Source organism: Columba livia, chromosome 4 (genome assembly GCF_036013475.1).
Source record: "Columba livia isolate bColLiv1 breed racing homer chromosome 4, bColLiv1.pat.W.v2, whole genome shotgun sequence".
Lineage (NCBI taxonomy): Eukaryota > Metazoa > Chordata > Aves > Columbiformes > Columbidae > Columba > Columba livia.
Window position 1 is genome coordinate 200,536 of NC_088605.1, and position 27,976 is coordinate 228,511.

Genomic DNA, 27,976 nt, shown 5'->3' on the forward strand with positions numbered 1-27,976 from the left:
AGACCCACGGCGGCAACGCCGAGTGCCATTTGGCTCCAATTCCGATCACGCGCCTAAAAGCCTCTCTCGGCCCTACCCACGACTGCTCCTTCTCTGGAAGGACAAGCTGAACGTCCTAAACCGAAGGAACGCAACTCCACTGGCAGCCAATTTGCCTCTTCTCCGGCTTCCCCGCGGAATATCTTGTAGCGCCCTCCAACTCGCAAACGTTCTTCCCCAGTCCACGGCCCCAGAGACGCGGCATCTCCCGAGCGGCGAGCGGAATCGACCGCGCGGGATTTTCTTCACGGCGCGGAGAAGGCCACGCTGGCTAAAAAGCAGGCCAGAGCACCCGAACCCGTCTGCCGCCCCCGGCCTGCGGCCCAGAGACCGGGAGCGCCCTGCCCGAGGGGCCGCGCGCCCCGCGGCTCCGGCCGGCAGGTCTCTCTCCCCTCCGCCCCCCGGCACCGAGGAGGCGCTGCCGCCGCCTCGCCCGCGCCCCCCGGCAGCGGGGCCGCCCCGGGAGAGCCGGGGGACCCCGCCTCGCCGCCGCCCCCGGGAAGGGCGCGGACGGGCGCTCCCCGCGCTCACCTCCCCAGGGAAGGCGCGGCCAACGGCCGCTCCAGCTCCGAGCGGCTCCCGCTCGTTGCCGCCGCAGGTCACTTCGGCTCCGCCGGACGCCGCCCCCGGGCAGCGCGCGCGCCCCCCTCCGTCTGCCGCAGCTCTGGCTCGACGAGGCCCCCCGCCTCCGCGGCTCCCGCTCCCGACGAGCTCTGTGCAGCAGCCTGGGCTTCCCGCGAGGTCACAGACCCACCGCTGCCAAAAGAACGAGGACTGGGATTAACCCTCCTAAGGAGCCATCGAGGGAGGGGTGTCGTTTGCACACCAATGGGGACCTCACCCCCGTCGGGGGGACGGACACCGGCACGCACAGACCCGACCGCGAACCCCCGCGGCTCGATCGGCGTCTCTGCGCCCCCCCTTGCCGTGCGCTGCAGTACCCGGGTTTCGCCACAGGGCGGCAGCACCGAGGCGCGCCGCGGCACCGCACTGGGGCGGCCGGGTGCAGCACCGCGCTTTGCCCGCAGCCTTTCCTTCCTTGTCCAATTTATACAACGGCCTCGGCTCCTCAGATTTCGCCAGGGCTGCTCTCCTCGCATTACCACCAGGTGGTTCCCCAATCCCTTTCCCGCGAGCTAAAATACCCCACAACGGGCTCTTGTGCAGAGCACCGCTACCGCGCCGTCCTCCCGTTACGCGTCACGCAGGACGACACGGCTCATCTTGTAACAGAGACAAGCAAGAACTACGAACGCTTCTAGCGGCACTCCACAGGCAATACTAAAACCTGCCCACGACGTACCGCCCTCACAAGTTGTGCTCCAGGTTTATCCCCCCCTCTCCAAAACAAAACAATTCCGGCACGCGGCTCAAGTCCGTCTAACGCTCAGCGCCGCGATCGGGACGCTCGGCCACACGGGCGGCTTCAGGGCGCTCGCGCCCCTTGCACGCTAAAGCCACCGCAGCTTCCGCTGTAGGTTTTGGCGTTCGAGTGCACAGTCAGAGCCGAGGCCTATCCGAGAATCAAACCGAACTGCGGTACGCCTCACCGCTACGTACGGGGCCGGCTCGACACCGCGACGGAGCGCCGGAACAACCGACACCAAAAGCTGGCCGCACGAGCAACCCCACAGCAACCGGTTCCTGAGGGCCGCATCTTGTAGAACTTCACCGCAGCGTACGCTGACTCGGCAGCTTCTCTTCAAAAGCGGGAAGAGAAAACAGGGACCGGCGTCTGAAAAAACAAGGCAGAGAACAGAGCAGCTGGGAACACCGTGTCATTCGCACGTGCACGTCCCACAAGCCCCCGAGCGTGGGGGGGCTCCCCGAGGAAAACAAAGCGGGGGCAGCGCCCCAAACAGCCGCAGCCCCGGCCCGCAGGCCGGCAGCCGCCCCCCGGCACGGCAACGCTTCCGGCCGACCCGAGAAGGGAGCCGTTCGTGCCGGCCGGTATCGACACCCCCCTTTTCCAGGCAGCTCGGAGAACTCCCTTTGCCAGCGTTGTCCTGGTACGTTTCCCTCGTCCGGCTGCTCTTGTCTGTACCCCGCGTGCACCATCAAGATGGTTTTCTAGGCACGTTTCCCATTGCCTCGTTCGCACAGAGCTTCTAAATTCGCTCTTACCTGTTCGTCCGATCTCGACAGAGCGCTTCAGCTCCTCGCGCCGCGAGGCGCCGCTGCTCTCCCGTCGCCGGTGACGGCTCCTTTGGACCCTAATTCTGATCGGGCTGTAAATCTCCTATTAATTGCTTATCCTCTTTGTTACAGTTCCCTGACGTTGGCTGGAGGACACGGCCACCTGGGCTCAGAGACGCGGCTTCCGTACCGGTCTCTGTCCTTTCGGCGGCTGGTTTGACAGCGGCGCCTGCCAATTTATGGCCAGTTTCCTGAGCAGCGTTTCCCTTCTGAGGCCCGTTGCAACGCGTGACGGCAACTCTCCTAGCAACAGCACAGCTTCCAGCAACCGGAGCATCACGTTTAATCTGCCTCCCTTGTGCCGTTAATACACTTTATTCTTTTCAAACGGCTTCAAGGGCCCGCACCCTTCAAGAAACCTGCTTAGAATCAGCGCAGCTACTAATCTTCTTCTCTTTGCGTAACTCTACAGCTCACGCGAGAGCAATTGCTTCAGCTTTCTGGGCAGAAGTCCCTGGAGGTAAAGCTTTAGCTTCCCTTACCTGCTGGGCGGTCGGCACCGCACGCCCGGCTTCACGTGCCCCTCGCTTTACGCAAAGCTGCTCCCACCGCTGACCCGGGAGGCTTCGGCATCCTCCAGCGGCCGGTCCCTTCAATCCGCTTCTGCTGTTGCCGAGCGACCGCGGGCCACCGACTGCCAGACGGATCCACTGAGGAAAGAAGCCGCGCCGACAACGTTAGCAGGAGCAATATTTACGTCATTAAACGTTTAAGGAGGCACCGAGGGAGGGGTGTCGTTTTCACACCAATGGGGACCTGACCCCCGTCGGGGGGACGGACACCGGCACGCACAGACCCGACCGCGAACCCCCGCGGCTCGATCGGCGTCTCTGCCCCCCCCCTTGCCGGGCGCTGCAGTACCCGAGTTTCACCACAGGGCGGCAGCACCGAGGCGCGCCGCGGCACCGCGTTGGGGCGGCCGGGTGCAGTACCGCGCTTTGCCCACAGGACGGCGCCACTGAGACCCGCCGCGGCAGCCCCGGGCGAGCGGTCGTGCCGCGTTTCGCGGGAATCCCGCCAAAAAAAACCCAAAAAACAAACGCGACCAAACAAAAAAGCGCACAGAGAGAGCCGCGGCGCGAAAGCCGCGCCCGCAGGACACGGAACCCGCCGGGGCTCGCCCCGAGCTCCCGCCGAAGCGGCGCCCCGCTCGCCACGCCACCCAGCCCGCCCGCAACCGCGCCTTAGCTCTGCTTGTAACCGTCCCCGCGACCGACGGGGGCTGCGCCGCTCCCGGAGGGGCTGCCGCACCGGGCACGGGCGCTGCGCCGGAGGGAGACGCGGCTCCGGACCGCACGCCTCCCAGCAGCTTCGCCAGCGCGGCCGTAAGGGCGGGGGGGGGGGGGGGAGGCGGAACCGGAACCGAACGCCACCGCGCCGCGCCGCGCCGCCCCCTCCCGCTCCCCCCGTTCCAACGGCACGGTCACCCTCGCCGCTGCCGCACTCACCTGCCGCCTCTTTCGCCGCTCCGTTCCCCTCGCGCTCCCCCGCCGTCCCGCCGGGCTCCGCGGGCACCGACAGCCGCCGCACCCCGGAGACGCCCGCGGCGGGAGGTCCCCGGCTGTCCCCTCCTTCCCCCCCGCCCTTCTGCCGCCTCCGGGAAACCTCACGAAGGGCGGTCGTGAGCCGCCCGCCTCCCGATGCCCGGGCGCCGGCCGCAGCGAGCGCTCCGCAGCCGCCCCGACCCCCGTTCCCGTTCGCTCCCGGTCTCCCCCCACGGCGCGGCACCGAGACACCGCGGACCTATCAGCGCTCGCGGTTTGGGCATGCGCAGTAGGGAGACCGCAGCACCCGCCCCTTGCCGCATCCCGGTTGGCTCCCCGGGACACGTCAATCACCCCTCTCGCCGCCTATCAGCGATCGCGGCTGGGGCATGCGCAGGAGGGAGACCGCAGCTCCCGCCCCTTGCCGCATCCCGGTTGGCTCCCCGGGACACGTCAATCACCCCTCTCGCCGCCTATCAGCGATCGCGGCTGGGGCATGCGCAGTAGGGAGACCGCAGCTCCCGCCCCTTGCCGCATCCCGGTTGGCTCCCCGGGACACGTCAATCACCCCTCTCGCCGCCTATCAGCGATCGCGGCTGGGGCATGCGCAGTAGGGAGACCGCAGCTCCCGCCCCTTGCCGCATCCCGGTTGGCTCCCCGGGACACGTCAATCACCCCTCTCGCCGCCTATCAGCGATCGCGGCTGGGGCATGCGCAGTAGGGAGACCGCAGCTCCCGCCCCTTGCCGCATCCCGGTTGGCTCCCCGGGACACGTCAATCACCTCTCTCGCCGCCTATCAGCGATCGCGGCTGGGGCATGCGCAGTAGGGATGCCGCAACGCCCGCCCCTTCGGCAACATCATTGGCTGCGGGCGGCACGCCAATCAGCATCTCTCCGCCTATCAGCGCTCGCTCTTTGGGGCATGCGCAGTACCCAGCCCTCGACGCCCGCCCCCCCGGCAATCTGATTGGCAGACAGAAAGGCAACTGACGTGCCTAGGCAGCCAACCAGCGCTCCGCTCCTCCAGCCCTCCAGCCCTCCCGCGCCATCTGATTGGCCCGCTCTGCATCCTCACCCGCCGGCTCGCCGCCCTGCCGGGACCTCCCCCGCGCCCTCCGGCCGCGCGGCTTGCCGCCGCCGCCGCCGCGTTTAAAAGGCGACAACGAACCGCGCTCCTCTGCTTCACGCGGAAAAGGGGGGCGGCTGGTCACCTACCCATAAATTCATTGTGAACAGACAGAGCCCGAAGGAGCTCCGGCCGGCAGGTTTCTCTCCCCCGTGCTCGGGGCCGAGGAGACGCCGCCGCCTCCTGTTGCCGCCTCGCCCGTTCCCCTCGCAGCGGGGCTGCCCCGGGAGAGCCGGGGCCTCTTTGTCTCCCGGCGGTTCGTCCGTCCGCCTCCGCCCCTTTCTGACCGGCACGACCCCGCCCGCAGCGGCAGCGCCCCCTCGTCCCCCGGCACGGGCACAGCGCGCCGCTCCCCAGCTGCAGTACCGGGCTGTGGCCACCAGGCGGCAGCACCGGGCGCGGTCACGCAGCGCCCCCCGGGCCCCGCAGCGCGGGCCTTTTCTTGGCCCGGGGGCAGCCGGAGCTCCCTGAACGCGCTTTCCCGGAGCCGCGCACGCGGCAGACACACTGATAGCAGATAAAACCCCGACATTTATAAAGTTTTGTTTTTCCTCAAGATGTCTTCTGGCCTAGTAAAATATATTGCCTGTGCCTGTGCCCGTGTCTTGTCTGCAGCAACAACTCGGCTCTGGGCAGTTACGGGGCAGTCCCAGCCCTCAGCCACGGTCAGGAACGGTTCTCAAACGATCCTGCGCCACGATGCCCAGAGCCAGGACACCCGCGCGGTGGGGCGGGAGCACACGGCCGGGGGCACGTCCCGGCTCGGGGCTGTTTCCGCAGCCGCTGCGAGCTGCTCCGTGAGCTGGAACCAACCTCCCGCTGCCCCGGCCCGGCCCTTTGTCCCGGCTTTCCCAGGCAGCCCAGCGGGTCGGGTCACACAAACTGTGCTCTGCGGGCACCACCCAGCCGGGTCACCTGTGTCTGCGGCTGTGGGGACACCCCGCGGGCTCCCTGGGAAACGGACCGCACAGCACAGCACAGGCGGGTTCCTGGTGCTGTGCCCGTGGTGGTTCATCCCTGTGGCCGTGGGTGTCAGACCTTGACACGACAGACACAAAACCTGGGGAGGGACGTGACCACAGTAAAACGCTTAAAGATAACGAGCTAGCAGACTTGATTTACTCTTTATTTAAAAATACACATGGCTGCTGTCTTTTCTCCAGTTCAGCTAGGACGGGCTTCAATATGTCTATTAATTCTAATTACAATATGTGACAAAAATTAAGGGGGGAAAGCTTTATTTTTACAATGGTAAATACAGTTTAAATCGCAATTTGGGAAACAGATAAAGGGGTGTAGCAAGTGAGGCACAGACACTCTTTGAGATGCGAAGAGACATTTAATACAAACTCAGGTTTGCATTTGAAACATCACGAACCTCTGTCCCTCATGTACCAATCCCGTATCAACCCCTGTCCCTGTTTATCAATCCCTTTGTCCCTGATGTACCAATCCCGTATCAATCCCTCTGTCCCTGATGTACCAATCCCGTATCAATCCCTCTGTCCCTGATGTACCAATCCCGTATCAATCCCTCTGTTCCCGATGTACCAATCCCGTATCAATCCCTCTGTCCCTGATGTACCGATCCCATATCAATCCCTGTCCCTGATGTCCCAATCCCGTATCAATCCCTGTCCCTGATGTCCCAATCCCGTATCAATCCCTCTGTCCCTGATGTACCGATCCCGTATCAATCCCTGTCCCTGATGTACCGATCCCATATCAATCCCTGTCCCTGATGTCCCAATCCCGTATCAATCCCTGTCCCTGATGTACCGATCCCGTATCAATCCCTCTGTTCCCGATGTACCAATCCCGTATCAATCCCTGTCCCTGATGTACCGATCCCATATCAATCCCTGTCCCTGATGTCCCAATCCCGTATCAATCCCTCTGTCCCTGACAGTTCATGTCCCACACAGTCTTTGCTGCTTGTGTTGTTCCACCAGCGCTTGTTCTCACGCTGTGACTCTTGCAGTTTCTCACAACTGATGTCACAACCCGGCCACATCTCCCCTTCTTTGTTCAACAACTGCAGCCACAGCAGCGTGTAACTGCACAGCCACTGCACCACTAAAGCTTCTGTCAACCATTCGTTGTGCACAAGAGAAGACACACGGCACACAATCAATAAGTACCACGCTCCACACACAAACATTCTAAGCAGCGGGTTAAAGGGCCGTGTTTTGCAGTTTTTGTGGCACCCATAACTGTTACAGAATCGCTACTTAATATTCCCTGCACAGTGTTTAACACTGAATAATGAGCACCCAGTCAACTAAGAATTCTATTTCTCTGTTCTCCAGGTCAGGACCTATATTAATATATTTCTGAGCTGTCGGTTTAAGACGGTGTAAAAACTCAGTGGGAGACTCCTCACGATCCTGTTTAATCTCAGAAGGTTTTGGCGTATTTACAGCTTTAGGCACAGCGCGTCTAATCCCGTATGAAATGCACCGTCCATAGCAATGCAGCCTGTCCCCGATGTAAGGACATCAGGATGCCACCCTGGACCGACCGCGGGACAGTTCTGATCCCGTGTGCTCTGTGTACTCTACACCAATAGCTGCTCTTCAACAAACCTTTTACTGGTTTCAACTTCTGATTATCCTTTTTCAAAACAAATGGATCTGACGGGGATAAATACAATGCATATGTAACATTATGTATTGTGTAATACACATTATGTAATAAGCAATATGTGATTTAAAATATACATCTTATTATATATTACATGTAGTGCGGTACTATACTACACATCTCCAAGTATACCCACCTAGACCTGTGCAGCATGTTAATATTATTTACAGTGGCCACCATTAATTACAATATTCAATCAGATTCCCCTGGTTGCTGTTCCCCAGCGAGTCAAACGATCCTTTTCCAGTGTCACAAAATACAACCGGGGGGAATTTCTTCCAAATCCCTCCTGTCGATTGTACCACCACCTGTTTCACAATCACAGTAACAGACAATTGGAGAACTGTAAGTACTGGACTATAAAATCACCCAAGACACAAGTAACAACAACAACAGATCACTGAAGACACAATCCTACAATCGCTAAGGCAAAAACAGCAAAATCACTACAGGTACCTTTACCAAATTACTGTTCCCTCGTGTTTTCTTTTATTTATAGTTTTCTCATTTTCCTCTTTAATTTTTTATTTCTTTTGAAGTTCCCCGGTTTACCCAAACGCGCAGACCCCACGCGCCGTGTCGCCCACGTCTCGCGCAGGCAGCGTGCCAGCCCAACCAGACAGTGAAAGCGCCTCATCTCACTGATGGGGTTTCACCCGCGTCCGAGCTGGTCCCAGGATCCGTGGTCCCTTCCGGGAACTCCCCGGTGCCGGCACAAGGTCCCAGAGACCCTGGGGACCACGGCAGGTCAGGCAGATCATCCCATCCTCGTCGCCAGAACATGATACCGGAAAGTCGGCAAACAGACTCGCTATCACTGTTTTGAAAGTGTTAAACAGCAGGCACTTCTATTACAGCGCGCTGGGCACTCGGGGGATCGCTCCTCTAATCCAGCGTGCGTTCCGCTTTCCTCTGGTTTTACATATCGTGGAACTCCTCAAACAGTGAACATGTCAACCAACGTCACAGACGTCTCGTGCTCTTTCACCAGCGTGTGCAGCAGCAACGAGAAATCCGGAATGAGCGCGTACAGAAACACGTACGTATTTACCCCATTCAGAACAACGCGTTACCCCAGCTGGCCGTACTTCACTGGCAGCAATCCCTCCTGCATTCACACCCTCTGTGCACGGCACGGGTGCCGACTGCTGGCAGTCAGGGCAGGACATAAGAACGCTCCTGGCCTGATCCACTGTCATTTGAAATTGTCGTTTTAACGCCTTTGCACTCTGGTGAAAGGATTCATGTGATCATTTAGCTTGCTGCAAGGCTTCAGGCACAGTGAGCGGCACAGCTTGTGCATCGGCCCTCCTATTGCCTTCCGCAAGAGGTCCTGGAAGGGCCGTGCGAGAGCGGGTGTGCACTGCATAAAAACCATGATGTCTGTGATTTACTAGAAACCATAGCATTCTCAATTCAGCCATCGAAAGAGGATTGTCCTCTTCCTTAAGAAAAGAAGCTTCCAGGTGGTTAAGTACGCCAGCTGCAAAATATGAGCCAGTTCCAACATTCCAAGGTTTGTCACAGAACACCTCAAAGCGATCCCAACAGCTGTCAGCTCAGGAACTTGTTGGACCCTTGGTCTCTTTCTCTACCTTGTGTTTGCAGCACTGGGTATCTGAGTTCAGCCACGTCATTACAACTCACGTGAGCGACCAGAGCCATCAGTAATTACAGTCTTGTCACTTACTGGTCGTTGCTGACAGCAGCGTTTGCTGCACAACGGTAAATTACCAGTTTCAGCCCACACTTTATGTTGAGGGTAATAAACTGATATGTTCCCTGCGTATGTTGCCAATGCAATCTGGAAATTCACATCCTCAGTTAATTACCATTGCGAATTCTCCTTTGTCGTAGGAATAAATACACCTTCAGGTCTATCCCATACACAGCATATAAACATTCTCTGCCTTTACTTATCGGTTTTGCATACATTTCTTTCATTATCCAAACTGTTTTCATTGGTGTGTGAGCTAGAAAAACCCATATGGCCACAGTCACCTTTCTCCCTCCTTGAGCAATCCTGACCTGCGGTTCCACCACCGGTGTCTTCTTCCCTGATCCCTCCTGGCCGGCAGGTGCGCTCCAACCCTCTGTATCCATCACTCTGCCTCCTTCCTCGCTTTTCCTTTGCACGCTGCTCCCCTAAGAGAAACACACGGAGGACTGAGCTACCCCAGCAGGGACAGATTATGATAGACAAAAGATGTGTTACTGGCAGCAACTTTGGTGGGAACACAAAATACATCGCTTATGTAATGTCTAACCTAGCTAATCAGCAAATGCTTGAGCGAGCTTCATAGCGAGTATAAACGCAAACCTGAGTTTGTAATTAATGTCTCTCACGGCACCTTACCGTGAGTCCACGCCAGACTCGCTACACTCTTCCTCGCAGGCTCACCGTCTTCCTCTGCTTCCTTTTTCCTTCGCACGCTGCTCCACCTGAAGAGAAACACACGGAGGACTGAGCTACACCAGCCCACGGGCACTACAGTCAGACAGGGGACAAGTCTGGGGGCTGACACCCCCACACACCCCACAGCGCGCCCACCTTGCCTTGGCCCCAGCCCCTCGCACACGCCTTAGAGATGTCACAGCTCAGTACAAATGCCCACGGCCCTCACCTGCTCTTTGGTACTTGCTGGACCCCAATGTCACGGGTTAGAGATGTCACAGCTCAGTACAAATGCCCACGGTCCTCACCTGCTCTTTGGTACTTGCTGGACCCCAATGTCACAGGTTAGAGATGTCACAGCTCAGTACAAATGCCCACGGCCCTCACCTGCTCTTTGGTACTTGCTGGACCCCAATGTCACAGGTTAGAGATGTCACAGCTCAGTACAAATGCCCACGGTCCTCGCCTGCTCTTTGGTACTTGCTGGACCCCAATGTCACAGGTTAGAGATGTCACAGCTCAGTACAAATGCCCACGGCCCTCACCTGCTCTTTGGTACTTGCTGGACCCCAATGTCCCGGGTTAGAGATGTCACAGCTCAGTACAAATGCCCACGGCCCTCACCTGCTCTTTGGTACTTGCTGGACCCCAGTGTCACGGGTCAGAGATGTCACAGCTCAGTACAAATGCCCACAGTCCTCACCTGCTCTTTGGTACTTGCTGGACCCCAATGTCACGGGTTAGAGATGTCACAGCTCAGTACAAACGCCCACGGCCCTCACCTGCTCTTTGGTACTTGCTGGACCCCAATGTCACAGGTTAGAGATGTCACAGCTCAGTACAAATGCCCACGGCCCTCACCTGCTCTTTGGTACTTGCTGGACCCCAATGTCACAGGTTAGAGATGTCACAGCTCAGTACAAATGCCCACGGTCCTCACCTGCTCTTTGGTCCTTGCGGAGGTCACGTCGCTGTGCCCCAGGGCACTGGCCTGCACGGCCCTGCCCGGCAGCGGGAGCCTCTGGAGCTGCCGGCCGGTTCTCCAGCTTTAGGGTCACCCGCAGCAGCCCGCTCTCCTCAGCTCTGCACACCCAGCCAGTTGCGCCGCCCAGGCAAAGTCAGCTTCACCCTCTGCCCTACACCTCACCTGCAAACAGCCAACTCTTCAGCTGACAACCGCCCAAAACCACCCACAAACCCTCCAAATCTCAGCCTTTCGCTTTCAGCTGCTGCCTCTGGTGCATCTCACAGACAAGCCTCCAAAATCCCCTTTCCTGCAATAACACTCCAGCACTGATCGCCTGCGGGAACAACCGGCACAATACCATGCAAACACCAACCAGTTCTGGCACGGAAATATCGCTTTCTCCTCCAGATTCCACCTACACCAACTGCTGACAAACACACGCTGTCCTCACCAAAGCCAAACGCTGCGACAACCAGCGACAACTCAGATTTGCATGTGCAGTGAAAAAGTGCAGGTGTGAGCTGACGCAGAGCTGGGCTTGACAGCTGCAGAGTGTGCACCCTGTGGCTCAATGTGGCCAGTCACTGCCATTCCGCCTTCCCCCTGGAGAAGCGCATGAGCACAGGCTGCTTCAAGGCACCATGCGAACGGTTTGGATCTCCGGGTCTCTGAGGGCGAGAGCGATAAATGTGATCTGTGTGTGGTGCAGGAACTTCCCGTCCACTTGCTCCTCCGTTCGGTCAGGTGCTGCAAGAGAGGGACAGAGATTCAGGGCAAGACTGACAACCCTGGCATCCCCGTCCCAGCCACGGGTCACCCACACCTGCAGACATCCCGGGAGGCCCCATAACATTTACGCTCCCCTATCCCCCCCCCTCGAAGCCTGGACATCCCCAGAACCACAGAGCAAGTATTCTGGAGGAGGCACCCAAAGCGTCCGTGTTCTCCTCCAGGCAGATGCTAGCGCAAGATTGCAAATCATCTCACAGCACCAGGAAGGTAAAAAATAACGTCTCGAAACGGAAAAGGAACAGGTATTGTTTCTCTTCATCACCTCCCTCAGTGCCACGTTATCGAGGTCTCCCGCAACGTTCCACAGGAAACTTGAAGCTTGGAATTCCCAGTATTCTGAACCTGGGCAAGAAAGGAAGAAAAGCCTGAGACTGAGCATAACGAGGGTGGCTGCTCGTAGCACGAAAAGAGCAATAAGAAGGCAAAAAGGTATCACTTTTACTTAGAGAGCTCTCAAAGCTGCCTGTTAAGGACAAGAAAAACAAAATAAAGGGGAACCAAAGAAAATATTCACAGAAAATATGGTGATAAAAACATAGTGTACATCATGCAGAAAGTGACGGCTCGTCAGTTAAAATGCAAGGCCCAGGGCGCGAACTCGTGCACTGAAACGCGGGCCACGAGACAGCGGAAGTGCCACGAGCTGAGACTGGGACAGCGGACGGATTTCCAAAGAAGTTTAGACTTCAATGTCAGAACAGAAAATTCTACGTAATGAAAAGATAATGCGAAAGTCAGTGTAAAACCAAGTAAGGCAGCAACTACAAATGAACTCCCAGGCGCTTCAGTCAAATACCTGGATCACTTCTCACCCGCCCACCTCCCAAACCCCAGCCTATGGCCCCTGCTTCCAGCTTACCTGAGCCCAGATTAAAGGAGGATTTCAGAGGCCATGCCAAGTTCTGCTTCTCCTCGCTCTGGAATTGCAGGTCAACCGCCTCTTCTGCAAGAGAGGGACAGAGAAAGAAACAGTCAGGACCGGATTAACAACCTCGTCATCCCTGCCCCCAAACCTGCAGGCGGCCTAGGAGGCCTGATCTAAGTTTGGCTCTTCTCCCTCTCTTTGCTGGAATCCTTCACTGCACAAATTTCTGTCATGAACACTCTCTGAACCAACCTGATGTGTTCATAGTTCCCAGCCCAGCGTCCATTCCTCAAGGTACCTCAGCATTTCCCTTTGAAACCACACCTGAGTGCCATCCCGTCCTGAGCTACCTCAGCATTGCCCACTGCAGCCTCCCCGACGCCATCTCCTCCCTGAGCTCCCTCAGCCTTTCCCGCCAAAGCCTCCCCGATGTCCCCCCTCCCTGAGCTCCCTCAGCCTTTCCCGCCAAAGCCTCCCCGATGTCACCCCTCCCTGAGCTCCCTCAGCCTTTCCCGCCCAAGCTCCTTCCGCGCCGTCCCGCCCTCAGGCTCCTCCGCCGCTCCCGCCGCTCCCCCCGTTCCCGGCCCCTCCCCGCGGCAGCACCGCCCCCGCCCCTCGCGCCCCCTGGCGCCCCCACGGCGGCCCCGGCCCCGCCCGCGCCGCTCCCGACCCGGCGCTGCCCCCTCCCGCTCGCTTTCCTCCCTCTGCCCTGCGGCACCGCGGGCTCCCCCCTCCGCCCCACGGCCCCGCCCGAGCCCCGCGCAGCGCTCAGCCCGGGGCTCCCTTCCCTCACAGCCGCCCGCGTGTTTCCCCCTTGCCCGGCCCGGGGCCGCGCTCTTGCGGCTGGCTGCCCCTCGCCTTCCTCCTGCCGAACCCAGCCCGTCCCTCCCCCTCCAGCCTCCCCCCTCAGCCGGGACCGGGGCGGCCCCGTCCAGTCTCCCCGCTGTCCGCCCGCCCCTCGCTCACCGCCGGCCCCGCCGCTCCTCGCGCGCTGCTCCCGCCGCCGCACCGCGGCACGCGCTCCTCGGCCCGCGCGCTTCTGCAGCGTGGCCCCGCCCATCCCGCGCAGGAGCCAATCCCGTCCGCGTCCGCCACCGCCCCCTCCCCCCACGCGCCCGGCACCGCCCCCCCCCCCCGCCCCCCCCCAATGTTAGAGATTGGAAGGGACCTCGAAAGATCATCTAGTCTGGGCAAATCTGGGTGGGGAAACATTTAATGAAATAGAACAAGGGCAAGTGCAGAGTGTTGAATCTGGGCAGGAACAACCCCAGGTTCAGTGTAAGTTGGGGAATGAGCTATTAGAGAGCAGTGTAGGGGAAAGGGACCTGGGTGTCCTGGGGACAGCAGGGTGACCATGAGCCAGCACTGGGCCCTTGTGGCCAGGAAGCCAATGGGACCTGGGGTGGGTTAGAAGGGGGTGGTCAGTAGGTCAGAGAGGTTCTCCTGCCCCTCTGCTCTGCCCTGGGGAGACCACACCTGGAATATTGTGTCCAGCTGTGGCCCCTCAGTTCCAGCAGGACAGGGAACTGCTGGAGAGAGTCCAGCGCAGCCACCAAGATGCTGGAGGAAGTGGAGCATCTCCCGTGTGAGGAAAGGCTGAGGGAGCTGGGGCTCTGGAGCTGGACAAGAGGACACTGAGGGGTGACCTTATTAATGTTTACAAATATATAAAGGGTGAGTGTGAGGAGGATGGAGCCAGGCTCTTCTCGGTGACAACCAATGAGGACAAGGGGTTAATGGGTTCAAACACAAGAGGTTCCACGGCAGAGGAGGGATCTTGTCTGACGCCATCTCTGCCCCGCAAGCTGTGTCCCCAAGCGCTGATCCTGCCGCTCAGGTGGGACTAATGTCGCTGCTGCCTCCCTCCTGTCCCCAGGAGCTCTCAGCTCTCTCCCGGGCAGGGCAGGGCCTCTGCCGTCAGCCCCAGCTTCTCCCCAGCGCCCTTCCCCAGCTACCCAAGGCCCCTCCTGAGCTTTGGTTTGGAGCTGTCCCAGCAGCCCGGGGCTCCTGCCTGTGCGAGGAGCGACACCGGGTGCAGGGTGCTCATGGCTTCTCCTCCTCGGGGCAGGGGCTGGTCCCCACGCCCTCCCCTTGCCCGCCTGGCACCTTCCGTCTGACCGCCACCTTCCCCGTCCTCAGGAGTGACCCCCACGGCCTCTTCCCCTGGTGGGGTCCGTGTCCCTCCCTGGCTCTCTGCTTGTCTCAGAGCTGCCGCAGAAGATCTTGCCGTTGCCCGTGGCTCTCCCGACGCGATGCCTGCAGCCCGTGCCTCGTGCCCGTGTCCCACAGATGGTTTGGAGGACAGTGGGTCCCTGGTGGCTCCCTGGGAACGAGGGCAAAGCGAGTCCCATCGCTGCCCTTTGTGGTCTGTCCCCAGGGCGACCGGGTGGACACACACCGGGAGCTGGAGCGTGCCTTGCAGGGAGAGGACGGCTGCTTGCCCGGTGGTGTCGTGAACCGCCTCATAGCAGAGGCCTCGGGTGACCTGCGAGCACCCAGGTGAGCTTGTTCTCCGGCAGGGCCGCCAAAGCAGCGTGCCTCCATCCCTGGGTTCTGGGCAGATACAGAGATGTTCCTCGGTTATTCAGACCCAGGGAGGTCCTCAGAGAGAAGCTCTGGGGACTCCTCATGACAGAATCTGAAGAGGAAACACAGAGCTGTGCAGAGAAGTAGACCTTGGGTTGTTTCTAACTGAGCAAGAGCTGGCGTCAGGCTCAACAGTACTTCTTGAATACTGTGTTATACCTTGAATCCTGGGGTCAGTTTTGGGCCCATCACTGCAGGACATCCCTTGAGGTGCTGGAGCGAGTGGAGAGAAGGGAGCGGAGCTGGTGAGGGGCTGGAGCACAAGTGTGATGGAGCGGCTGAGGGACCTGGGGGTTCAGCTGGAGAACAGGAGCTGAGGGGAGACCTTCTGATCTCTGAACTGCCTGAAAGGAGCTTGGAGCCAGGGGGGTCGGGCTCTGCTCCCCAGGAACAAGCGCCAGGAGCAGAGGAAACGGCCTCAAGTTGCCCAGGGGAGGTTGAGGTTGGATGTGGGAACAATTTCTTCCCCAAAGGGCTGTGGGGCATTGAACAGGCTGCCCAGGGCAGTGCTGGAGTCACCAGCCCTGGAGGGCTGGACAGACGGACATGAGGCTCTCAGGACAGGGGGCAGTGCTGGGGTGGGTTAGGGTTGGTCTCCATGATCCTGAGGGTCTCTTCCAAACCAAATGATTCTATAATTCCCCTGACAAGCTCCAGCTGCTTCCAACAGTCCGGGCTTTTGACAAGGTTGTTAAACCAATTGCTGCGAAAAACTGAATATTGGGATTAAACATCATCATTGTACATTGTAAAAATATTACTGAGTTTGTATGATTGATTAGTTAACTGTTCTAAGGAGTGTAAGCTGCTGCTTTTGGCCCCAAACCAGCTCACTTAGTGCCCGTTTCTGAGCCCAAACCCGGCTGCTGAGCCTGCTCTCCAGTCCCAAACCACAGGATTTGACCTCTATTTCTGAGCCCAGAGCCGCACAACTCAACCTGTTCCCGAGCCCCAAAGTCGGCCACATGAGCCTGTTTTCAGGCCAGGAACAGAAACTTCATCTCCGTTTCTGTCCCCAAACCAGCTGCTTTCTCCCCTTTGTGTCCGTGTGCGACGCTGAGGGCCGGGGGAGCCCAGCGAGGTTCTGCACAGCAGAGCCTGAGGTTGGACAGCGGGAAGTCATCACACCACAAAAACCCCTTTGTTTTGTCCTGGTCAGCAGCTCTGTCTTACATTCTCATCCATGAAACAAATGGAAATATCAAGTAGCCAAAATGTTACCAGAAAACCTATTTTTTAAGGTTAAAACATAGTTTTTGTATTGCCAAACAACTTATTTCAAAAAATATTTACAATTATATAAATAGTTCCTAAAAGGTTTCTCTTCTTATCAAAATCGGTCTGGTCAAAGCTGATTCGTGTTAGCACAACCACTAGAGCCGGGGCTCTCCCTGCTCCATGGAATCTCTCATTCTCCTCAGATGGGGCCGTCGGTCCAAGTCCTGACCTGCAAGTTCCTGTTTTGCAGCTGCAGATCAAAAGTTATTTGCGGTTCCACGCCAGCCCTGTGTGTCCCGTCCCGTCCCGTCAGGCCCGTCCTGCTCCCCTCTCGGCAGCTCCCTGTCCGGAGCGCTCTGAGCCCTTTGTCCTTCACAAACAGAAGGCTGCGGGTTCTCAGCTCACCGCTGCGCTGGGCAAACTCCCTTATGCTGAGCGAGTTCTACACCAGCCGTTAATAACCAGGCTCTGTACGAAGCCGTATACTCAGTAATTAGATAAGCTAAGGCAGCCTGTTCCCTAACAGTGACTTATTGTGGCTTGTTGTGCTTTGCTGGAAACTTGTATGTAAATCGTGTCTTTCAGCCAGACAATCATAAGATGAACTGTAAGAGCAGCTTTTCTTTGCGGACAGGAAAATACTACCCGAATATAGAATATTTTTTCAGAATAAAATATTTTCTGAACATATGTCTTCATGAAATTATTGAAAGAAATTGATAAATTATTAGTATATAATTAGAATAGACCTGTAGGAAATGTGGATAATTACTGTGGCAAGTGCCATTGCCACCCCTAAATATTTATTTCTAAGCGTCTATCCGGCCTGGCCTGCTCTTTCCAGTTCTCCTTCTTCTCTTTTGCCCCATTCATTTTGAGTCCTGGTTAAACAAACAAACAACCCACACACGACAAACAACAACCAAAACCAAACAAGCAAACCCCAGCCAAAGACACGAGCACAGCTGGCCGAGCTGCCGCAGCCGATGGGCGGGATGCCGGGCAGCTGGAAAGTTAACAGAGCATTATCAGAACGTGAGACGAGCTGATTTAACCGATCAACACTTGCCTCACTGCTGTTACTGGCTGCTGGTCCCCATGCTTGCTGCCTTTACTGCATTTTTTTAAAAGACTCTCCAGTCCACCGGAACTGCCTGAAAAACTCGCATGCACAGGAATATGTTTGGCTTTGCGGTTGGCTTTGGAATGTTGGGGCTTTTCTGAAACAAGTTGAACTATCCAGCTGCTTTTGTCACTTTTATCCTCACTCCCCCACCCCCGCGAGACGACAGTGGAAAAGGCGTCTCGTTGGCAGCGGTCTGAGGTGCTGCTGGTGCCCAGCACAGGCGTCCCAGCGCGGAGCCGTGCCCAGCTCTGGGTCACAGGTACCGACGTGTCCCCGGGAGCGGAGCCGCGTCCGTCACACCGCGAGGGGACAGAACCGCGTCCGACCGGGTCTCACCCAGAGCTGCGGGTGCAGAACACCAACCCAACACCAGAACCTGGGCTGACGGGGCCGTGCGGGCAGAGCTGCCCGGGACTCTTCCTGCTCCGGTCCCTCTGCAGGAGCAGCAGCTCGAGCTGCTCTACACTGGGCCTGGCAGATAAACTGACATTTTAGAATCTCTGGAATCCACGCCCGAGTCTGTGCTGCAGGAAACCCTGGGAAAAGGAGCTTCCCCAGTGCCGAGCTGATCTCCCTCCCACGCAAAGCTTCATCTCCATTTCTGGTTCTGAAATACCGCCTCTGAACCAAAGGCAAAGTTACTTTTGCTTTTTTTCCTATTACAGCTGACAACAGTTTCTGCAAATCTTGTTAATTTTATAGATGCTACAAAGGTAAAAAATATATTTCCAGAGTCTAATTAAATTTGTTAAAAAACCCACAACATAACCCTGTAGCCAGTTTCGAATTCTTGCAGCTGGCTTTTCCTGTTTTACGTTTCCCAAATGCCACTCAGAACAAAGTACTGAAAACCAGAGATGCAGTCCGTGTCGCTGTACTTTACAAATCACCAGTTTCACTGTATTTACAGCTTTCCTCGGGCATGTTCAACATCTCCAGAATCAACACCTGATTGTAACATACTGGCAAGAAATCCACAACTTTACCAGAAAAGGGGAAGAGACAGACAGCCAGGGTTTCCAGAAATCATGACAAGGCAACAGCTGGAGTAGGATTCATCATTAACTGTCAAGACTCTCTTGATAAAGTACGTACTCACTGCTATTCTCTTCGCCGTGTGTCCCGTGCCAGCGCGGCAGGCCGCACCGTGTCCTGCCCAGCGCGGGGCGGGACGAGCCCGTGTCCCTGGGCAGGAGCCCCGGCCGCTGGCACTGACGCCGGTGCCGCTGCAGAAGTGCCCCTGTGCACACAGGGGCTCCAATGGAATCAGGTGCTTCACGTAAAGCAGCAATAGCCACAAAAAGAAATGAAAGGCTTGAAGAGAATTCTTACTGAACGCCAGGTCCACCCGTGAGCTCTGCAAGAGACTCATCGTTCCACCAGCGCTGCGGCTCATTGAACCTGCAGCCTGTCTGAGTTCACACGCTGCCCGCGCTGCCTCAGCTTCCCTCTGACAAGCCGGAGGCGCCAGCCCCGCCGCTCCCCTTCCCGCACTCCCTGCCCGCACGGCCGCTCTCTGCTCGGCAGGGCGACCCCCGGCCCGGCCCGTCCGCACCCCGGGAACCACCGTGTCCCCTCACAACGCCCCCGCACAACAACCGTCTAGCCCGATCGCCGCCGCCCGGCAGCCAATCAGCGCTGAGCTCCCGCCCCGCCCGCCAGACGGGCGGCGTGGCTGGCCAATGAGAAACGGCGTAAGCGCGGCGGGGCGGGAGGAAGGCGGGTGGGGAGGAAAGCGGGTGGGGGCGGGGCCGTCCTCAGCGGGGACCAATGGGCGGGCGGTGCGTGCCTGCCGAGGGGCGGGTTTGAAGGCGGCGGCGGGAGGGGGCGCAGAGCGCGGCGGCGGGGACCGGGGACAGCGGGTCCGGGGAACGGGGTTCCCGGGGGACTAGGGATCCGGGGACAGCGTGTCCCGGGGGGCTCGGGGGGCTGGGCGATCCCGGGGGGCTGGGGATCCAGGGACAGCGTGTCCCGCGTGGTTGGGGGTCCCGAGGGGCTGGGGTCCCGTGGTGACGCTGTGTCCCCTCCCCGCCCCAGGATGGCGCAGAAAGAGAACGCGGACCCCGGCGTGCCCAGCCTGCCCGAGGTGACACCCCCTCCCCCGCCACGTTCCCCTGCCAGGGTGTCTCCCCGGGGACACTCGGGGTGACGCTGCCCTTTCTGGAGTGTCCCGGTCCCTGGGATGGGGGGTCTCGGAGTGCCCCAAACCCCTCCGGGGGGGGGCCGTCCTTGGGAGGGGGTCTCGGGGTGTCCCCTGGGCCCCATCCCTGGGGCACCCTCCGGGCGGTTCCCGTGCGCTTTGGGACCGCGCTGACCCCTGGGGGTGGCCCCGTCCTAGGGAGGTGCGCTCAGGCACCCCCGGGCCCTTTTTGGGGGGTGTCCTGTCCCTGGGGAGGGTGTTGGGGTCCCCCACCCCTGCGGGGGTGTCTCGGGGTGACCCCCCTCCCCGGCCGGGCCGCAGGTTCGCCGCGAGGAGCCGCTCCCGCCGGAGCGCCGGCCAGGTACGGGGAGGGGGGGACGGGGGACAGAGCCCCATGGGGAGGAGTTGGGGCGCCCGGACGCCTGGGTCCCTTGGTGGGGGCGCGGGTGTTACCTTGGGGTCCCTGGACGCCTGTGTCCCACGGGAGGGTCCTCGGGGGCCCCCAGGGTGTGTGTGGGGGTTCCCGCAGCTGAGCCTTCCCCACCAGGAGCTGCGCCCCTGCAGCCCATTGCCCTGCAGGCCTCTCCCCCGCCACAGTGAGTGACGGTGGGGGCGGAACTGGGGGGCCTGGGGGTAACAGGGACCCCTGGGGGGATGTGGGACCCTGGAGACCCTGGGGTGATGGGGGAGGGGGTGCCAGGGACCCACTGGGTGACACTGGGGGATGCCAGTTCCCCCCTGGTGACAGCGGGGGGCTCCTGGGGAGCTTCTGGGGACCACAGTGTGGGGTCCCAGAGACTCCCTGGGTGTTGGGGGGAAGGGAGCCCTGGGGCCCCCTGGGGTGATGGTGGGTGGCACTGAGGGGACCCTGCGGTAATGAGGATGGCTCCCGGGATCCATGGGGTGACAGTGGGGACGTCCTGAGGTCCTGTGGTCCGTGGGGCGTCCTGGGAACCCAAGTATAATAAGTTGGGGGGTCCCAGAGACCCCCTGGGTGATGGTGGGCAGCACTGTGGGGTGTCCTGAGGACCTTGGGGTGATTGTGGGAGCTCCAAGGACACTTTGAGTGGCACTGGGGGGCCCAGTTACCCGCAGTATGACAGTGGGGGGGCATCCCAGAGACCCCATGGGTGACAGTGCGGTGGTCCTGTGACCCCTGGGCATTGGTGGGTGACACCGCGGTTGGTGTTGACTATGTGTGGGCGCAGGTGCTGGGTGTCCCCCCTATGATGGGGTGTCCCCCCTATGATGGGGTGCCCCCGCCATCGTGTGTCTCTGCCCCCCACCCTGCAGACGGACCTTCACGCTGGATGACTTTGAGATTGGGCGGCCGCTGGGGAAGGGCAAGTTCGGGAGCGTCTACCTGGCACGGGAGCAGAGCACGAAATTCCTGGTGGCGCTGAAGATCCTCTTCAAGTCCCAGGTGGAGAAGGAAGGGGTGGAGCACCAGCTGCGGCGGGAGATCGAGATCATGGCCCACCTACAGTCAGGAAGCACAAGCACGGCGGTGTCAGGGGGAGGCGGGTGGGGGAGCCTGGGGACCCCGGGTGGTGCTGGTAGGGTCCTGGGAACCTCCTGGGTGATGGTGGGTGGCACTGGGGGACCCTGGGCTGATGAGGTGGGGGGTCCTGGGGTGATGAGGTGGCACTCAGGGACCCACTGGGTGACAGTGAGGGGATCCCGGGGTCCCAAGTATGATATCAACAGGTCCCAGAAGACCCCCTGGGTGGTGGTGGGTGGCACCGGAGTGACAGTGTGGGAGTCCTGTTGTCCTCTGGGTCATGGTGGGGGCTGTCCTGGACACCCTGGGGTGACAGTGGAGGGGTGTCCTGGGGCTCACTGGGGTGATGGTGGGTGACACTGGGGGTGTTCTGGGGTCCCCTAGGTGACAGGGGGGGTTGGTTGCAGAGAGCCCATGGGTGGCACTGGGGACCCTGGGGTGGTAGTGGGGGGTCCTGGGGCCTCACCATGTGTCCCTGTTCCCCTCAGGCACCCCAACATCCTGCGCCTCTACAACTACTTCCACGATGAGCGGCGGGTGTTCCTCATCCTGGAGTACGCGCCCGGGGGCGAGCTCTACAAGGAGCTGCAGCGCCAAGGCCGCTTCGATGCCACCCGCATCGCCACGGTCAGGTCACCCCGAAATGGGGCACCCCCAGGGGGGAGCTCTGGAACCGCCCCAGACACCAGGGTCACCCCCACACATGGGGGTCTGGGCCCCCTGACCAGCCCCAAATGCTGAGGTCCCACCCAAGAATTGGTGTTGGGGTCCCCAAGGGCCCCCTGGTCAGTTTGAGGGTGTCCTGACCCATCCCCAGCTGATGGAGAAGCTGCTGCCGCACCCACAGTGGCCACCCTCTGTTCAGTCCCCTGACCAGTTTGGGGGTGCCCTGACCCCCTCGTTTTGTCACCGCAGCTGATGGAGGAGGCGGCAGACGCGCTGCTGTACTGCCACGGGAAGAAGGTGATCCACCGGGACATCAAACCTGAGAACCTGCTGCTGGGGCTGATGGGGGAGCTGAAGATCGCGGACTTCGGGTGGTCTGTGCACGCCCCCTCCCTCCAGTACGGCTGTGGGGGGGCCTGTGGGTCTGGGGGAGCACCCTGTGGGGCTGGAGGAGCCGAAGATCACTGACTTTGGGTCGTCTGTGCACCCTCTCCCCTTTGGTGTGATCTGGGGAGGGGCCCTGTAGGGCTGTGGGGGCGCTGTGGGGGGTCCTCCATGGGGCACCCTGTGGGGACAGGGACACAGCAAGGGCTGAGACCCCACGGGGATGGCGCCACCGGCCTGGGGGTGACAAGCACCCCAGAGGACCCCAACATGCCAAGGCAGGGCTCCCCCTAAAACAGAGCTGCCTTTATGTACCTCTGGAGAGGCGGTGGGTGCGTGTACACATGGGGGTGTCTCCTCATGGGGTGCCCCCCAGGCGGAGGACACTGTGTGGGACGCTGGATTACCTTCCCCCCGAGATGGTGGAGGGGCGTGAGCACGACGAGAAGGTGGATCTGTGGTGCCTGGGGGTGCTCTGCTATGAGCTGCTGGTTGGGCACCCCCCCTTCGAGAGCCCCTCCCACAACGAGACCTACCACCGCATCACCAAGGTGGGGACTGCGCCCTAGGGACCCCCACCCACCCGGGGAGCACCTCCGGGGACCCACAAGGACCCCAGAGCAACCCCCAGCCTCACGTGCTGTGCTCTCACAGGGGGGACCCTGCCACAGAGACCCCATGTTTAGGGAGCTCACACCCCCCGGAATCCCCTGCCATGGGGACCCTGCCCCACATGCTGCTGGGGAACCCAAGGGCTGGGCAGGACCCCAGGATATGGGCCCCACATACACAGCACCTGCCCCACACCCTCCATTCTCGCTGTGGGGCGAGACCCGCGGCTGGGGGGCCAGGGACACCGGTGCTGGGTGGGGGTGTCCTTGAGCCCCGTCCACTCCCGGGGTCCCTGAGTCCCCCGCGTCCCGCAGGTGGACCTGCACTTCCCGCCCCCCGTGTCCGAGGGCGCCTGTGATCTCATCTCGCGCCTGCTGCGCCGCAGCCCGGCCCAGCGCCTGCCCCTGCGGGACGTGCTGCAGCACCCCTGGGTGCGCGCCCACTCCCGCCGGGTGCTGCCCCCCGCCTACGCGTCCCCACCCCCTGAGTTCAAACACTCGGATTATTAAAGATTTGCAGTAATATAATAAAAATCAGCCTGCGCCCTTGCTAAACATCCGTGTCACAGTTCCGTCCAAAGGCGTCAACTACTGCATGAAACAAAAGCAAAGCTGCAACTGCCCTGCAGCAGCTGCCGAGCGCCGGCGCAGGGACACGGCTGCGAGCCCGGCACCCGCGCCCCGGGCAGGCGGCACCCGCGCCCCGGGCAGGCGGCACCCGCGCCCCGGGCAGGAGGCACCCGCGCCCCGGGCAGGCGGCACCCGCGCCCCGGGCAGGAGGCACCCGCGCCCCGGGCAGGCGGCACCCGCGCCCCGGGCAGGAGGCACCCGCGCCCCGGGCAGGCGGCGGGCGGCAAAATTCTCGGGGAAAAAAGACGGAGTAGAAGAGCAGCGGGGCTGGCACAAGCTGGTACCTCCACAGAGGTCCAACCCGAGCACAGTAAACCATAGACCTCTGCATCTTTACAAACGTTCATACCATCGTTCAGTCCAACAGCAATACTTCACTGTGAGGTCTTCTTGATTCTCCTTGGATTTTTTTCTCCGATTCCACGTGGGCCTTTGTTTTTCAGGTGCAGACACTGTTTATGGTCCATAGCCTTGCAGGTACTGTTTTGTCTGAATAAATCCTTTCTTCTCGGCAAAGTGTGACATCGGCCCCGTTTTGCAGATGTCTGTAACGTCTCCCCCGTGTTAGCCTTGGAGCGTTGTTTTTCCCGACAGTTCCGTTCTTCCCAGCAAAGTGCAAACAAGACCTTATCTTGCAAGTGTTCAGTGTGGTTTGTAGCTGCTTTTGGTAAATATGAGCAGAACTTTAAAATTTTAGCAAATCCAGCTTACCAAGTAACATGAAGCAAAGAGTATATTAAAAATCATACAACCTTTTATCTCTAAATAATTAAGCTAGAGTGCATCTACTTAAGCCAAATGGTTAACATTAAACTTAAATTGGGCTCATCCACTGACCTGTGAGTAGTAAAACCATTGCCATACAGCTCACTTATGTAGCAGGGAGAGCTCACAGTGGCTCATCCAGGCTGTCGTGTTTATAGAATAAAGTGGTTGACTCGTAGTCAAAGTGCACACAGTAGGAGAAGTCTGCAAGAAACTGCCTGCACCCACAAACCACCAGCCTTCAGTAGCCGTTCTGCTTCCTCGTGGGTCCCCTGGAAGGAGCTCTTGGCCCTTGGCGCTGGAAGGAGCTCACCCCCCACCAAACTGCTGCTGGTTCGGCTGGGGGGGCGAGCCGAGCGCATCCGCCACAGGGGCCACCCGAGAGGTGCCGAGGGCCGGCTTGCCGCCTCCACCGTGGGGTCGGGAGCGGCCCAGGAACACGGGGCGGGCTCGCAGGAGCTGCCGGAGCGGGGGCGGCTGCCCGGGGCGAGCGGGGCGCGGGAGGAGGCTCGGGGGAGCTCTGGCGAGCTGGGGACGCACCCGGCAGGTCAGGTCTTTTAATTCTGTGGTCTGGGGGAAGTTTGTCCCGCTTGGAGCATTTTCAACAGCAAGCTGGGAAATGGGATAGTTTAGAGAACCCCAAATTGGGGAGGAAATGGTTAATAAAGGGGCTTCGTGCCACTGCCTTGAGGCGAAGTGCTGAAAAAAAAAAACAAAACACCCTCTTTTTTCTTTGGACTTTTCTCCTTTTAAATGAAAATGAGAATATTTGTTGCTTTCAGCACCGGCAGTGGAGGTGGGGAGGAAACAACTCCAAAAACATCCCTAAAACCACCCGGATTTAACCCAGATCTTTCGGGGCAGGCGGGCGTGTAAATCCCTTTTAGTGCCACCGGTCTGCCCAGCCCTCCCCCCACCGGCCTTTCCCCCTCTTCTTGTCTCGGTTTCTTGGGATAAATTTCACCGCTTTACTTCTTCAATTTCATAACTTCCCTCCCTTGGAAAAGAAACTTCTCGTCCGGCGGGGATCGGACGGGATGATCCTTGGAGTCCCCTCCCAACCCCAACACTGATCCTGTGAAAACAGAGCAGGGCAGGGCGCTTGTCCCTCACCGGAGCCCTCGCTGTTCAACCCCCCTCCCAAAAAAAAGAGGCGCGCCTGAGGGTTTTTGTAATTGGCTTTTCTAAAATAAACGGGTTTTTTAGGAGCAGCAATTCTGTCCTCCCGGGCGCCAGAGCCGCACGGCACGGCCGGGCTGCAGAGCCGGCTGCGGCCACCGGGCGGCAGCAGCGGCGGCACCCGGCGGCACCGGCGCTCGGTTCCCGCTTTGCGCGCTCGGCACGGCGCACGGCGGGGCGGCGGCGCTTCCGTCCCGAGAGGCGGCAACGAGCGCGGTGGCAGCGCCGCACGGGCCCCGCAGCGCCTCCCGGGCCCGCAGCGCCGCACGGCCGGTACGGGCGGACGGCAGCGTGAAGCACGGGGGCTGCACGGCGAACTAAAAACCTGCCGGGAGGGAACGTGTGCGGGGGTCACCCGCACCGAGGGGCCCGCCCGGGATCGGCCACACCAGCGGCCCGCACGGGCCAACCCGCAGCTGAAAAGCCACACCGACCCACCGGGCAGCCTCGTTCCCAGCACCGCACCAGCTCTGTCTTTGACCAGCAAGGGTCCCCCGCGGGGGTGCACCGCTCCCGGAGGCACTGCAATACCGGGACGATGCGCGGAGCGGAGGGAGCAAGCTCCGGATCCAACTCCCAGGCCCAAAAATCCGTTTAATATAAAGTCCTCTCATCGAGGACGTATCAGATATTAAACTGATAAGAACAGATACTACACTTGATCTTAGCCAAAAGGCCGAGAAGCGATACCCTCCAACCTCCGCCGCACCGCCCCATCCACTGCCAGACCCTCACACCTCACGGTCACTCCCTCGCGCCCGCAACAACCCCGAGCTCCTTTCCCGCTCTGTTCCCCTCGCTCTCCCCGCGGTTCCACCGGAATCCGCGAACACCGACCCTCGCCGCGCCCGGAGACCCCCGCGACGGCGCATCCCAGCGGCCCCTTCGGCCTCTCGGGCGCTCGATTGGCGCATCCCCGCCTCTAATTTGCATTCCCCGCCCCTCGTCCCCGTGCGTCCCGCCCCTTGTTTCCTGTCCGTGATCTGATTGGCACGATCCGCATCCATATTTGCTTTCTCACCGCCCACTCGCCTCTCCGCCCACACCCCGAGCCGATTTGCATATTCGCCGCGGCTTTTGCTTCTGCTCTATTTCTATCCAGCCTCTTCTGTTTCTGTTTCTCCTGTTTCTATCTCTGTCTCTATCTTTATTTCTCTCTATTTTTAATTTTCGTTTCTGTGTCTTTTTCCCGGCGGCCCGTTCGACACCCACTCCTCTGATTTGCATGTCCCCGCCCTTAGGGCCGCACCGCGCCCGCTCGCAGAGCGCAACGCGCATGCGCAGCCGTGCGGGCGGTGCTGCGGTTCCGCGGCCGCCGGAGGCGCTGGGGGCTCTTTTCCCCAAATTGTTGTTTGATGGTGTCCCGGCCCTTTCCCGCCCCCGCCGCTGCGGACCCGCATTCAGGCTGTTCGGGTGCTCTTGGGCCGTGGCGGCGCCTCCCCCTCCGAGCCTGCGGCCCCGCACGGTAAAGTCCCGATTTGGGGGAACTGGCCCCGAATGGCCGTGGGAAAAAGGGAAATGGAGAAGCGGGCAGAGGCAGCTGTTGAAAGTGCTTCTGTATCTTTGGTTCTTCAGAAATACATCAAGCAAGGTTGACTTCTTAACTCCTTTGTACATACAGGTGGTGTTGAGGCCAGCTGTCTGAGGGTCACCGGGGCAATGCCGGGTCCTGCGCGGGGCTCACACCAACCCCACGGCCGCTGCAGCTGGGGGGGCGGCTGGAAAAGGGCCTGGGGCGTTGGTGCCAGCGGCGGAACGTGAGCCAGCGGGCGCCCGGGTGGCCAAGAGGCCACAGCAGCCTGGCTGGTACCAAGAACAGTGTGGCCAGCGGGACGGGAGAAGTGGTTGTGCCTGCGCTGGGCGCTGGCGAGGCCGGTCCTCGCAGCCTTGAGGGAGGGCAGCGCAGCCGCGCTCTGCTCAGCGCTGCGGTTCGGCTGCGCCGAGGCACGCGGGCGGCGAGTCGCTGCTGCAAAGTGGGAGGCCCTGGCAAACTGCCCAGAACAATGAGCTGAGTTTATCTTGCAGCCTCACACGGGCCGGGGATGTATGAACAAACACAGGCCTGGCACATTTTGCTTTTTGTTTTCCCATTTCATTCCAACCAACATACATTGCACTTTACACGCAATTCCAATTAGCTCAACAGTCGTTACATTCCTCAGCCCCATTTACCTTTTGCAATTTACAGATCTCAAAAATCAGCATATTAAACATCAATCCATTGTTCCATTTTCCTAGATCCAGATCAGTTCATATTCTAGCAACTTTTAACCACAACCTCGTACAATACCGAGTTCACATCCATCGGAGCATTTAGGGCTTGGTTTGTTTCTGGTTTTGGTTTTTTGTTGTTTTTTTTGTTGTGTGTTTTGTTTGTTTATTTGTTTTATTTTTTTCAATGCGACTCAGAATTTAACAATTTAAATTGTCTTCTGGTCTCAAAATCAGCAAATTAACTTACAGTACCACACTTCACCCAATTTTTTCCAAAGTTCTGCAGAACAACATTAATTGCAATGCAGCACTAAAGCCCAGAATTCCACATTCAAGCCACATTCGAGTACACTATCATTTCAAGCTTTCTCTTATCAGAATGTTTCCCCAAAGGTTACTCTATCGTGTAAGGCTGCATCCTAAGGTGGTGGTTTAGCAGTGGAACTGG

The 27,976-nt window shown here is 59.6% G+C and overlaps 2 protein-coding genes, 1 long non-coding RNA gene and 1 other non-coding gene across 33 annotated transcripts in view; 2 read left to right on the plus strand and 2 right to left on the minus strand.

Moving 5' to 3' along the window:
- Positions 1 to 5,951: 5,951 nt before the first annotated feature.
- The window catches only part of LOC135579298 (uncharacterized), a 38,451-nt gene continuing 16,426 nt past the window's right edge, over positions 5,952 to 27,976 (minus strand). Inside the window, exons 2-10 of one of the 18 annotated variants that reach the window (XR_010472011.1) lie at positions 18,538 to 21,058; positions 15,254 to 15,307; positions 13,475 to 15,146; positions 12,503 to 12,586; positions 11,906 to 11,985; positions 10,825 to 11,598; positions 9,846 to 9,931; positions 9,518 to 9,634; positions 5,952 to 7,797 (exon numbers count right to left, since the gene is read on the minus strand). Coding sequence is in view for 8 of the 18 variants with exons in the window: in XM_065060088.1 (XP_064916160.1) it covers positions 11,335 to 11,598; positions 11,906 to 11,985; positions 12,503 to 12,586; positions 18,534 to 18,834 (729 nt within the window). In the remaining 10 variants the exon portion in view is untranslated. Of the gene's footprint in view, positions 7,798 to 9,490; positions 9,635 to 9,845; positions 9,932 to 10,824; positions 11,599 to 11,905; positions 11,986 to 12,502; positions 12,587 to 12,760; positions 12,964 to 13,474; positions 21,059 to 27,976 lie in introns of those variants that run through there. The other 17 variants (XR_010472012.1, XR_010472010.1, XR_010472007.1 and 14 more) reach the window with 17 other exon arrangements.
- Positions 18,995 to 23,295, plus strand: LOC102086631 (aurora kinase C). Of its 13 annotated transcripts, none has more exons than XM_065060075.1 (8): positions 18,995 to 19,132; positions 19,476 to 19,524; positions 19,900 to 19,939; positions 20,126 to 20,174; positions 20,872 to 21,102; positions 21,568 to 21,706; positions 21,995 to 22,143; positions 22,429 to 23,042. In XM_065060075.1, the coding sequence occupies exons 2-8, from the start codon at positions 19,477 to 19,479 to the stop codon at positions 23,009 to 23,011; spliced, it is 1,239 nt and encodes a 412-aa protein (XP_064916147.1). In that variant the 5' UTR covers positions 18,995 to 19,132; position 19,476; the 3' UTR covers positions 23,012 to 23,042. The 13 variants fall into 13 exon arrangements, with proteins under 13 accessions (XP_064916147.1, XP_064916149.1, XP_064916150.1 ...); XM_065060074.1 differs by lacking the exon at positions 18,995 to 19,132 and adding an exon at positions 19,223 to 19,300; XM_065060080.1 differs by lacking the exon at positions 18,995 to 19,132 and adding an exon at positions 23,056 to 23,295 and having other exon boundaries at positions 19,391 to 19,524; positions 22,429 to 22,680.
- Positions 25,812 to 26,002, minus strand: LOC135579485 (U2 spliceosomal RNA). Its single transcript, XR_010472633.1, has one exon. It is a non-coding gene; the product is annotated as a U2 spliceosomal RNA (small nuclear RNA).
- LOC135579299 (uncharacterized) lies at positions 26,614 to 27,185 on the plus strand. Its single transcript, XR_010472013.1, has 2 exons — positions 26,614 to 26,779; positions 26,936 to 27,185. It is a non-coding gene; the product is annotated as an uncharacterized LOC135579299 (long non-coding RNA).